General features: G+C 42.6%; 1 protein-coding gene across 3 annotated transcripts in view; it reads left to right on the forward strand.

Moving 5' to 3' along the window:
- The window catches only part of Ttc27 (tetratricopeptide repeat domain 27), a 152,482-nt gene that overhangs the window by 99,629 nt on the left and 39,776 nt on the right, over positions 1-13,077 (forward strand). For all 3 annotated transcript variants that reach the window (XM_075955329.1, XM_075955328.1, XM_075955330.1), the window contains 2 exons: positions 6,160-6,212; positions 7,703-7,868. In XM_075955329.1, the coding sequence (XP_075811444.1) occupies positions 6,160-6,212; positions 7,703-7,868 (219 nt within the window). The remainder of the gene's footprint in view (positions 1-6,159; positions 6,213-7,702; positions 7,869-13,077) is intronic.

Here is a 13,077-nt window from a genome sequence, read left to right on the forward strand (position 1 = left end):
TTTCCAGTCCCAGTGTTTCAGAGAAGCGGACTTAGTGGCTGGCTTCTTCCACTTCCCTCAGTGTTTTACAGCCGTCCTGTTGTGTTCTGCATCGGTGCTCCATTAACTTTTTCCTGACAGGTAATGTTCCATTGTTGGGCAGAGCACAGTATCCACTTATCTGTCGATGGCATTTGGATCTTTTCTGCTTTGATGCCCTCCTGAATCCTTCTGCCATTAGCATTTGGTTACCAGTTTCCGGTGGACTTGTGCTTTCCTATAGGATAAAGTGGGAGAGCTGCTGTATCTGGTAGACTTTTCCAGACAGCCTTTTTATATTCCAAGTTTCTCAAATACTTGCCAACACCTGCTACTTTTTCCTTTTGTTGTAACTGTCCTAGCTCGTGACTTCAATTTGTGTTTCTTTGATGGCTGGTTAATTATGTTAAATATTCTTGCATTTGCTTATTGACTGATTGTCTTCTATGGGAAATGTTTATTCACATCCTTTGTCCACTTAAAAATTTGTTTTTTATTGTTGAGGTGTAAGAATTCTTTATGTATTCTAATTATAAGGCCCTTATCAATTGTAGGTAACACCATCCTATTCTTTGTGTTTTTACTTTTTAAAAAAGATTTACTTATCTTATGTATACAAATACTTTGCCTGTATGTATGTATGTGTGCCATGTGTATACCTGGTGCTTGCATGTAGAAGAGGTCAGAAGAGGGCATCAGATCCCCTGGGCTGGGGTTATAGGTGGTGTGAGTCACTGTGTGGTGCTAGGAATCAAACCTAAGTCCTCTACAAGAACAATAAATGCTCTTAACTGTAGGGCTGTCCCCCCAGCCCCTTTCACTTTCTTAATGATGCCATTTAAAGCAAAAAATTATAAATATTTAAAATTTTTAGTTTTATGTGTATGGGTATTTTGCCTGCACATATGTGTGGGCATCACATGCAAGCCTAGTGCCCATGGAGGTCAGAGGAGGGTCCCAGATTCCCCTGCTTCCACCATGTGGGTCCAGGAATGGAGAGGTTGTCAGACATGATGTCAATGCCTTTACCTGCTGAGGTTCTCTCCGGCCCTTATTGTTATTGTTATTGTGTGTGTATGGGCGTGGTGCATGTGTGAAGATCAGAGGACAATTTCTGGAGTTGCTTCTCTCTTTCCCTGAGTTCTGGGCATCCAGTTCAGAACCTCAGGCCTATATGCAGCAAGCACTTTTATCCACAGAACTACCTTATTGGCTCAAAAGCTTCAAACGTTTTGTGTTTGTTTAGTCTGGAGTTTTAGGGACCAGTTCTTGTTATTGTGTGTGCTGACCTGGATCTCACTGTGCATCTCAAGCTGGCTGACCTTGAATTCAAGATCCTGTCCAGTCCAGTGATGGCAACTAACTCATCTGTTCTTTTCCCTCTGTTTCTAGTTCATTGCCAGAGCAAGGCCCGATGACCAAAACCCTCATCCTTTATTTTTTTCTTTCATTATTGGAGCTTGAATTCAGAGTGTCGTACATGTTAGGCAAGTGCTCTACCACTGAGCTACGTTTCCAGTGCTGTCCTTACCTTTTCTTCTAAGAGTTTGTGTCGCTTCAGCTCCAGACTTTTTAAGAAGTTTTGTGTATGGAGTAAGGAAGGGTTCCAGTTTCTTTCTTTTACCTGTGGATGTCCAGTAATACCAGTCACTTGTTTAAAAGACTATTTTGCCCCCACTGAATATTTTTGTAATTCTGGTCAAAAATCAGTTGACTGTAAATACGGGTTCAATTATAGACTGCCAGTTAGATTTCATCCGCTATCGCGTCTGTGTGCTAGCCCACTCAGAGAGGCGTCCAGGTGAGGTTTAAGAATGCTGAGTGCGATTGTTCTTGAGTTCTCAGTAGTCCTCATTGTCCACTATGTTCAGCGAGTCTGGTTTTATCCCAGGCTTTTTCAGATCCAGGCCAGCTGGCCTTGGTTAGTTCCCGATAGAACATCCCCTGATTGCTCTTTGGGCTGACGAGGGAGGGGGAGGGAAATAGGAGGCGGTGGCAGGGAAGAGACAGAAATCTTTAATAAATAAATAAATTAAAAAAGAAAACGAAGAATGCTGAGTGCGAGCACTGGAACTTGGTTCTTTGCCATGATTGTTGTGGCTATTCAGGGTTCCTTAAATTTTCATGTCAAATTTTAACATCAACTTCTGCAGACGCTAAATAAATGATAAATAAATGAAACGTATGGGCGGTATCTGAGGTGTTGATATGGGTTTCATTTGATCTGCACCGTGGTATTACCACCACGGGTGTGGAAAACCTAAAACCTGCTTTCTTTCCTCCTTTTGCTAAGACTGACTACCAACCAACTTCCCTCCCTCCCTCCCTCCCTCCCTCCCTCCCTCCCTTCCTCCCTCTCTCCCTCCCTGTGTGTTGGGGGAGAATGTACATGGTATGCATGCATATGGAGGCCAGAGGAGGCCTGTGGAGTTGATTTTCTTCTACCTTGTAGGTCCCGGTGATCAAACTCAAGTTGTTAGGCTTGGCACCGAGCACCTTGACCCACTGAAGCATCCTGCTAGCCCCCTGCTTCTTATTATTTCCCTTTCTTTTCTACCTTCTTTTTCTTCTCCCATCTCTCAAATACGTGATCAAATACTCTGTGGCAGAAGCATGTTATTAGCCACAATAATATTATTAGCCACAAATAATAATAAATTTGATTCCTTATTGCATTAGGAATCAAATCCGAGCCCTTGTGCATCTTATAATAATCCTGATTTCATTCTTTAGAGTATTGCTGTCAATTTTCCACACAATCTTCCATGGAAATTATGAACACAATTAAAACTTATGATGGCACATCATGTTCCAGACGTTTGATGCTGTCCACCAGGGCCTCAATCCCCAGCTTTCTCAGTCTCGCATTTGGTCTTCGCAGTGTACACATAACTTACTATAGTTGGGTGGATCACTCTTTCTCTCTCACTCTGTGTGTGGGGCATTACATATTGAATGTGCATTACCTGTGTGTGAATATGTAGAGCTCATAAATTGGCATCAGGTGTTTCTTTCATTTTCACTTACTTTTTTGAGGCAGGGCCTCTCACTGAGCCTGGAGCTCACCTGACTGACGAGGCTGGCTGGCCACCAGCTCTAGAGCCGTCTCTCCCTATTTCTTTCTCACCATCCTGGCTTTTCACAAGCATCTGGGCTTCTGAACTCAGGCCCTCTTGCATGTGCAATGAGCACTCTCCCATGGCTCCACCTTTGCAGCCCCTGCAGCTACCATTTATAAATGTCTAAATTGCTGAATAACTTGGGTCTAATGAAAACAAAGAAGATTGTATTAATAATAGGCATTTGTGTAATGAACTCCTGATTTTCAGAGTTCATCTTTCATCTCAAATGCATAGCAAATTGTATAATTGAAATAGTAACCAAATATCACCTGCCTTCTTTTCTTTTTCATCCTTTACATGCAGTGTAACTTCAAGACTGCATGCAACTCTCAAATGAACAGTGTGGATTGGCTGGAAAAGCAGGCTACAAAACGCCATTGCCCCCAGAGCCTACCTCTTGTCTCCTTTCCTGTCCCCGTGAGCTCCCTCCTCTGTCCCTCAGTAGCTGTGCTACTGTTTTTCTCTGTATGTTATTCCATACCTTTGGTTTAGTTAACTGCACATTAGAAGCTCACTTGTTCATAGTTCTTTCTCTTGGGATGCATTTCAGAATTTGTGTGCTGTTAGTTGTAATAGTTGTCTTTTTAATGCTTTGTGGCATCGATAGTGAGTGCAGACCTCATCTTTGTGTTGTTTGTGCTGCAGTAGCGTGATAACCCTACTATGAGCATTTTATAAAAATCTTTATGTGGACATAGTTTGTAATTTCTTTAAGATGCAAGCCTGAATTGAGATTGTTTGATCCTGTTATAAATACTGCTAGGTTTAAATTTATTTTGTAGTGTATCAGCAGAACATAGAGCAATAGTTGTTTTGTATATTAATTTAAAATTTTTATCCTTTGGACACATTTTTCTTCTTATGTATAATGTATCTTTAATATATCTGCCTCCACAATCTTATCCCCCGCCGATTTTTTTTGAGACAGGGTTTCTCTGTGTAGCCTTTACTGTCCTGGAACTCTCTCTGTAGACCAGGCTGGCCTTGAACTTGCAGAGATCCGTCTGCCTCTGTCTCCCAAGTGCTAGAGTTAAAGATGTGTGCTGCCACCACCTGTCTTGACCTTTTTTTAAAGCAGTATTAGTATGATTTTTTTCTTTGTGTATGTTTTTCTTGGGGACTTTAACATTTTGGGGGGGTGTTATGGGTAAGTTTCATCAAATTTGGGAATCTTTAGCTATTGTTTTTTCTACTGTTTATCCTTCTGGCTTGTGTCGATGGGGATTGAATGTGGGCTCACACATGCTACTCACTCTCTGAGTTGCCTGGCCTCTCTTCTTTCTGGCACTCTAATTGTAAGTGTTTTATATGCTTACGGTGTCCGGCACAGTTTCCCTTCACACTTCCCATTGCTCTGTGAGTCCCAGCAGGCCACACAGAGCATCCCTTGGACCAGTTGGACGAAAGACAGTGCGACTGAAGCATTTGTCATGCGCTCAGTCCCCACCGTCCTCTCACTGTGTCCATGTCTCCTAAGTCTGTGAGTGTGCTGTGATAACCATCATCAAGTCCTTTCTCACTTGTGCCGGCAACTCTTGCCTATTTTGTTCTATTTTCATTTTTATCTATCTTTGGTTATGGGTGAAACTTCTTTCACCTCTTTTCAACTTTACCAGTTTATTTGGTCCTCGCCCCTCTTTCTCTCCCTCTGTTCCTCTGTTCCTCCCTCCCTCCCTCCCTCCCTCCCTCCCTCCCTCCCTCCCTCCCTCCCTCTTTTCTTTCTTCCCTTCCTGCTATCTGTCAGTTATCTTTATTTCTCTCTTTTTGTTTGAGACAGTATTTTACTACATAGTTCATGCTGGCCTCAAGCCTCCTATCCCCAGCCTCTACCTCCTGAGCACTGGGATTTGCCCCCGTGCTTGGCTCTGACCTCTTTTATTGTTGTGCCCTATACATTGTATGTGGTTGTTAAGTCTCTGCGGTTCCTTATTTTCCTTCTGGAAGACTGAGCTTTATTTTCGCATTCAGTTAATTTACTTATGGGTTATCTTGAATTAAGCTTTGTTAGGATAAATTTGGGACTGTTGTTTTCTAAGTTATAATCGTCCTGTTAGGAGATAAGCTTTCTTGGACTGAGTTGAGTGTCATGTTAGACAGTAAGAACTCTTCCTCCTGATTGGTCAGAACTTTAAACTCCTGGTACTGTGTGACCTCTAGCACGAAGCATTTTGACATTTATTTGTTTTTGTTGTTGTTTTGTTTTGTTTTTGTCGTGCCACAGAAAGTCTAGTGGTGTAGTAAAGCTTATTGCCCATCCTAGGACTCGGGATGCTTACTGAACTTTCTAGAACTTGATCTTTTACCTCTCTTCTATGGCGTTTTGCTGCAGCTCCCATTTGCCTTCTCAGCCCTGTAGTCTGGTCCCCTTCCTTCATCTCAGAGGGCTGTGCTGTGACCAGTGTCTGCCTGTCTGTGTGGGGGCCAGGCAGCGGCTGGACTGCCTGCTGAGACCCCATAGTGCTCCCCTCCCCCACCTGCAGGGTCGCTCCTGTGCTGCTGCTTACTTTGTTTTATGGTGAGAAGGCTAGCCAGGTACTAGCTTTGCCACATCTGGACAGGGCAGTCAGTACCATTTAACTTTAAAATCCTATGTGTGGCAGTTAAAAGCTATATTTTATTTAAAAATTAAAAAAAGTAGAATTCATAACATTCTTATTAGAATCAATATTTATGTAGTCTTGATTTTACTCGAATAATAATAAATATAGACATATTAGTTAAATTATATTGTAAATTTTCTAACTATTTTATATGTCAAAATTTGAAAATAAAAATTTAACTGAACTGAGTCAGTGCTATGATACCTATGTCATTGGCTGATTGGGGTTTTTAAATTTCTTTTGTAAGCTATAAAAATAAAGTTTAACTTTATGCCATTTTTTTCTTTCAAATACATTACTGAAAATTGTGGTTTTTGTTTCTTAGGAGTACGTATCAGACTAGGAAAATGGGTTGTATTTTGGTTTTATCAAGTGTCTTACCTAAGAACAGTCTCTAACTGGATCATTCATTGTTTCAGAACGCTGAGGCTTGGAACAATTTATCCACTTCTTATATTCGATTAAAACAAAAGTAAGTACACAACTCCCATATGAAGAACTTGGTTTCCCCCTAAAATTAATAAGATTTCCTCCAACTGAATATTTAAAATCTGTGTCTAGCTCTTTGTTTCTTTTTTCCTGTTCTTGTATGTAAGTTACAATAACTTAGTGAACCTTTGAATTCTAATTGTATAGTTATTTCTTGAAAACATTTAATGTATAATAAGTATGCATTATGCATAATAAAAAAATATCTTTAAAAATTGTTCTTTGCCACCAATTTTTCTGCTTAAATTTCATTACATGATAAAACCAAACAAACCTATAGCTGTTCAACTCAGTTGGTAGTTTTCTTATTAATTGCTTGTCTTAGACATTTTTATAAAATATAAACATGACCCTATTCTTCTGGAGATGTAGATTTAAGAAATCAATCAGTCTGCAGTATTATTTTAAAAGCTGATTAGTGACACAAGCCGTACGTGGTAAGCATCAAGCGTGAGTGCGAGGAAGCTGATGGAGTAGGTGCCCTGCTCACCTGCTGCGGTCAGGAATGTATGTAGTCCTGGGAGGAGCTCAGAGGAGAAGGTCTGGGAGCCTGACTCACAGATGCTTGTCTTGTGCTGAAGCTAGATTTGAAGGACGTGGAAAGGATAAAGGACACCTTTTCGGCAAAGAAAGCCATGTGACCAAATGTAGAGTGACATAATCGAGTGAGTTACTTTAGGAGGTGGAAGGAAAGTAGTCCAGCTGTAGAGTAATGTAAGATCTCTAGTGAAGAAGGATGGAAAAGGGGTCACACTCGACTCACTGTCTTCTAACCCTGACGAGCATGTTGAGACTATACTGTTGGGAATAGCCTGAGATTTTGGTGGGAAACCAACAGAGAGAAACTTTGGGGACTATGTATCAGGAGGCAGTGTTTGAGACAGAGTAGGGAGGGACCTGGAAACTGGGAGAACTGAGCTAACTGGAGTGGATAAAGAAAGGGCAAATGCTCCTGACACTCTAGATAAATCTACAAAACAAAATCATATAACCTGGCGGGGGTGGGAGGGGTCTACGCAAAGACAGGGCAGTCTACAAAATTACCCAACAGGATATAAACTTTTTTTTGACCTCATGTCTGTCCTGCCTACTGCTATGCTTTCCCTTCTCCGTCTTGCAGGATGCAGGTTACAGCCGCACTGGGTAGGTCACTCTTGACTGGAGTCTGGTACTTGAATCAGCCTGTTCTTGGGGCAATATTGAGATTGATGCCTTGTTGTAATGTCCTTATTGGCTGTGAATAAATTAGGGAAGACATATAATCATAGAGTGCTCTGTGCCCCTCATGTAGTTATTGAACTATACAGGGAACCTTGGTGATTCTATGCTGTTTGGGCATCTGATTCCCAAGTGATGCATTGATACAGGCGACTGAAGAGTGCCATTCCCATTCACGTCATATGCACGTAGCCGCGATTTGTCTTAATTGGAAAGAATTTATTGTTCCTTTCTTTAAAATCTGACCTCCCACAGAGTCAAAGCTTTTAGAACTTTACAAGAAGCTCTCAAATGTAACTATGAACACTGGCAAATCTGGGAAAACTATATTCTCACTAGCACAGACGTTGGGGAGTTTGCAGAAGCCATTAAAGCTTACCACCGGCTCCTGGACCTTCGAGACAAATACAAAGATGTTCAGGTAGGAGGTTCACATTTTGTTATTTCAGCTTGGTTTTACTGTTTTTCTATTCTGTGATATACGTTGTTTTCTTTAATATTAAACACATGTAATGTATGTAAACCACATTTCTGTTCTTCAGTCATCCATTCTGGTTACTTAGCGTTCCTGGCATGTCGATGTTAAGTGTATTTGTGCAGTCACACAGAGTATTGCTGCAGCTCATGTATGGAAGTCTGACTCATGGCTTACACACATGCTGTCAGCGTGCAGAGACAAAATAGAAGCTCCTTGCATTACTTATTCTTTGGGTAACTCTGCTTTCTGTGGTTTGTAATAGTGGGAGCAAATTCTGTATATATTCATGCAGCACTTGCTGCGTGCATCCAAGGCTTGGACAGCATAGGAAGAATGGGTGGTATTTTGTTTACAACACTGAAGATACAGTCTTTCTGCTTAGATGAAGTTATTCTTGAAGAGAGTATTGAGATTTGCAGCCACTATGGTTTCTGCATAGTAGCATGAAATAAGCAAGACCTTTTGGGTTGAATTATAATATTAGGCAGTGTACAAAGAGACAATACTCAGGAATTTATGTGTTCTGGAGTCAGAGGGCTAGAAAACAGCACTTTATTCTTTTGCTCTTGTAGTAGTCAACATATGCTATTTAAAATGATGAAATTCAATTTATAAAAACCATACAACACAAACACAGATGTAACATCTAATATATGATAATACCTTGCAAATCTCATGGCATATATATCCCAGTTCTAAACACAGCTTATCACAGTCCTATCTTAACTCCCTTGTGTTTGGCTCATGTACATGTTTTGGAAGCATACATATGTAATTGGCCAAGGTGACTTTAAGGCTTTGGTTCCATGTAATTCACTGAGAAAATCTATAACTTCAAGTAGAACTATGCACACGGAGGAGAGATTCTAACTTTCAGTCGGTCTTGCTCCTCTTTCCTTCACTGTCTTTCATTGTACGTATTGTCCACTGTGGGAAGAAGGGATTGCATTTCAGAGTCCAGACATTAGTTTAAGTGCAAGCTAGGCTGAGAACGTGGCTCAGTAGTGGAGCACTGCCTACTTCTGTCTCCTGCACACTTGGCCTCTTGGGGCAGGGCGCAGATGATGCTCAGGACAGATCTCAGTATGTCACAGCCCACTCTTCTGTACCTAGATTTTGTGTATTTCAACTGGTTTTAAGGTCTTTCTTGACTAAGAAAGATTTTAGAAACTTGTTTGTAAAACCTCAGGGCAAGTGTAAGTCACTTGAATTGGCATTGTTTTCCATTTTACACTTGTGATTAATTTTCTTACACATGTGTGAGATACGAGCCATGGCACTGCTCATTTGATGTCACTGGACGCTGAAGTTCTCTGTGCTTCCCAGTCCCTGTCACAGTTTGAGTAGGAGCTGTGTGTCTCCCAGAGGCCTATGCTTTCAGCACTGTGTACAGCTGGCAACACTATCTTGAAGGAGGTGAAGACAGGCTGGTGGGAATGGGTTCTGAAGGCTAGGTCTTGAAAGGTTACATCAGCCCCTGGTTCCAGTCTGCTCTCTCTACCTCCTGGTCAGTGCCATGTGAGGTGACTTGGCCACATATTCATTCCTCCATGAGTGCCATGCCTCCCTACTGTCCTTTGATAAACTGCAGTCCTTTGCAATGTGAACCTGCGCAGATCTTACTGCCTTAAGCCATTTTCCTCCAGCACTTGGTCATAGTGACCACAAAGGCAGCTGATACAGTCAGGGCACAAAGGGACCTTGTTGGGTTTATCTGTGAAGACCGTTTATTTCTTGAGGCAGAGTCTTTCGCTGAACCTGGAGCTTAGGGATGTGACTTAGACCAACTGGTTAATGCCCTTGGGATCCTCTTTCTTTCTGCCTATAGAGCCCTGGATTTGCAGGTGTGTGCTGTTGTGTCTGGAATTGCAGGTGTGTGCTGTTGTGTCTGGATTTGCAGGCATGTACTGTTGTGTCTGGATTGGACTCGTTGTTCTCAAGCACTTATTTGATGAACTGTCTCCCCAGCCCCTCAGAAAACTGAGATAAAATTGACAGGATATTAGGTGGCAGCAGGGGTGGGAGGTGAAGGTTGGGGAGGACACAGTAGAAGATCTTGGTGTGGAGTTCTCTGGGGCTAAACTGGATAGACTTATGTGCCAGTGCATAACGAAGTGAGACACTCCTCTACTTCCTGTTAAGACTTATGTGGACAGTCTCCAGTGGCATTCTGCTTGTCAGTCACACTGGCCTATTGGCCAAGCCATCTCCTCCTTAATGCCCCTAAGTGACCATGGTAAGTCAGTTTGAGACCACTTTTCTGCTGTCGTTTGCCTCGCGTTTGTCTTTCGTTCACTTTCTGGTGTGAATGGGTTGTTCTAAGTCAGTCCCTTAGCCCTCGATAATCTGCGTATAGCCAAGGACTAGTACCATTGGCTCACTGGCTTTGAGGATCCAGAAACAGTCCTGATTATTCTTTCATGCTTGACACCAAGGGGCTAGTGCTATAAAGAGAATCTAAGTGGTTCAATCTAGAACCTTCTCCTGTAAGAGAATAGGCACAAGACTTGTGTGGTCCATGGTGTGTAAGTGCAAAAAGGGAGGAGGTATCTTTTTTTTCCTGCCATTCTTCTCTGCATTCTAAGGAACACGGAGGACGAGTCAGATGGGACATGGTAAAGTGATAACTGTATCTACCAAGAGCTTGCTGTGTTGGATCCTATTCTGGTCCTTAGCATGTATTAGCTCACTTAATTCTCAGTGCAGCTGGGAGGGGTAATTTGTGCTAACAGAGGCTTTATCTGACCTGGAATATATATGTATATATGTCTCCATTCCCTGTCACTTTCCGTATCTTAAAGGAACTGATGGCTCAAATAAAAAGCCATCTAAAGATTATTTTAAAAAGGAATTTCTTTTTTAAAGAGTTATGAAGTCACCAAGGTAATGCTGATTTTCATTGACTATGGTATATCAATTATGGTAAAACTGAGAGACAAGTATTTCAGAAAAAGGCAAGAAGATGTGGAACAATTGTTTCGAAGAAAACAGGATCTGTCTGGATGATTCCTGTCTCTTGCAAGTGTAGCATCTGAGTGGGATTGGTGAATGTTTGGATTTCCTTTTCTAACTGGGCACCAGCTCCGGAGCCTCCCTCTCAGGATGAAGCAAGTTGTTACGATGTTGCTGCCGTGTTTGTCTGTGAGCGGATGAGCTAGAGGGAAGAGAGTCATGCTGCTGCGTTCCAACAGAAACGCTCTGAGAGTAATTATTTGATTCTAAAGATAAAACTGTGAGTTGTTTACTTGGCTAACGAATAAAAGCACAGTAATAAATAAAAGTAACAGTAAAAGGAGCCAAGAAACACATTTAAGGGATATATTTAAGCATTTTTCAGAAAAAGAAAAAAATATTAAGCATAACTTTCCCAGCACAAACTGCCTGCCATGCTTCACCTCCCGTCCTGGGCTGCTGAGGATGGGGCCAGGGCTGGGCACCTGCCAGGCAAGCGCTCCAGCCCTGAGCCACAGCTCCAGCCTTAGCTGTCGTCCTAACTGAACTTTTCAAACTGGCTTTAGCAGTCATTTATAGCTCCTCACTCCTCCAGTGATCTACGCTCTTTTCTTTTTCTGTTTTTCCTTTTTTTTTTTTTGGAGGTAGAAGTGGGGGCAGGGTCTCTCTACATACCCTGGCTGTCCTGGAACTTGCTGTGTAGACAGGGCCAGCCTTGAACCACCTACCTCTGCTTACTGAGTGCTGGGATTAGAGGGATGCACCTCTGCTCAGGTTCATAGAAAACCGTTTCAACCACAGTAAATTGTGCTGGTTTCCATTTACAATTTGTAATCCTATGTGTGTCTTAGCACATTGTCTTATGGGAGCTTTTGTGAAAATTTGCCTATTTGTGAGATAAAATTATTAGAATTTATTTACATTCATGGCCAGTTAACATTTTCTATTTTATTTTCCCCTCATTATTCCATTTTCTCAAATCAGAGTGTTAATACACACTTACTTTATCTAAGCATGAACATTTATTTTAATGTATATGAGAGTTTTGCCTATGTGTATGTATACCACAAGCATGCAGTGCTCATGGAAGCCAGAAGAGGACATTGGATCCCCTGGGACTGGGGTTACAGACAGTTGTAAGCTGCTGAGTGGGTGCTGGGAATTGAACCTAGGATCTCTGGAAGAGCAACCAGTGCTCTTAACCACTGAGCTATCTTTCCAGACCCAAAGCATGAATATTTAAATGACTTTGTAATTGGTTTCATTAGAAGTTGAGTGTATTTTGCAGGAATCAAGGGTGACGTTGGACTCTTGAGACTGTCCTGCAGTCCTGTGTGCACGAGATCTAGCATTGAGACTGTCCTCCTGCAGTCCTGTGTGCACGAGATCTAGCATTGAGACTGCCCTCCTGCAGTCCTGCTGTGTGCACGAGATCTAGCATTGAGACTGTCCTCCTGCAGTCCTGTGTGCACGAGATCTAGCATTGAGACTATCTTCCTGCAGTCCTGTGTGCATGAGATCTAGCATGGAGACTGACCTCCTGCAGTCCTGCTGTATGCACCGAGATCTAGCATGGAGACTGTCCTCCTGTAGTCCTGTGTGCACGAGATCTAGCATTGAGACTGTCTTCCTGCAGTCCTGTGTGCACGAGATCTAGCATTGAGACTGTCTTCCTGCAGTCCTGTGTGCACGAGATCTAGCATGGAGACTGTCCTCCTGCAGTCCTGCTGTATGCACCGAGATCTAGAATGGAGACTGTCCTCCTGCAGTCCTGTGTGCACGAGATCTAGCATTGAGACTGTCCTCCTGCAGTCCTGTGTGCACGAGATCTAGCATTGAGACTGTCTTCCTGCAGTCCTGTGTGCACGAGATCTAGCATGGAGACTGTCCTCCTGCAGTCCTGCTGTATGCACCGAGATCTAGCATGGAGACTGTCCTCCTGCAGTCCTGCTGTGTGCACGAGATCTAGCATGGAGACTGTCCTGCAGTCCTGCTGTGTGCATGAGATCTAGCATGGAGACTGTCCTCCTGCAGTCCTGTGTGCACGAGATCTAGCATTGAGACTGTCTTCCTGCAGTCCTGTGTGCACGAGATCTAGCATTGAGACTGCCCTCTTGCAGTCCTGCTGTGTGCACGAGATCTAGCATTGAGACTGTCCTCCTGCAGTCCTGCTGTGTGCACGAGATCTAGCATTGAGACT

Source organism: Microtus pennsylvanicus, chromosome 21 (genome assembly GCF_037038515.1).
Source record: "Microtus pennsylvanicus isolate mMicPen1 chromosome 21, mMicPen1.hap1, whole genome shotgun sequence".
Classification (NCBI taxonomy): domain Eukaryota; kingdom Metazoa; phylum Chordata; class Mammalia; order Rodentia; family Cricetidae; genus Microtus; species Microtus pennsylvanicus.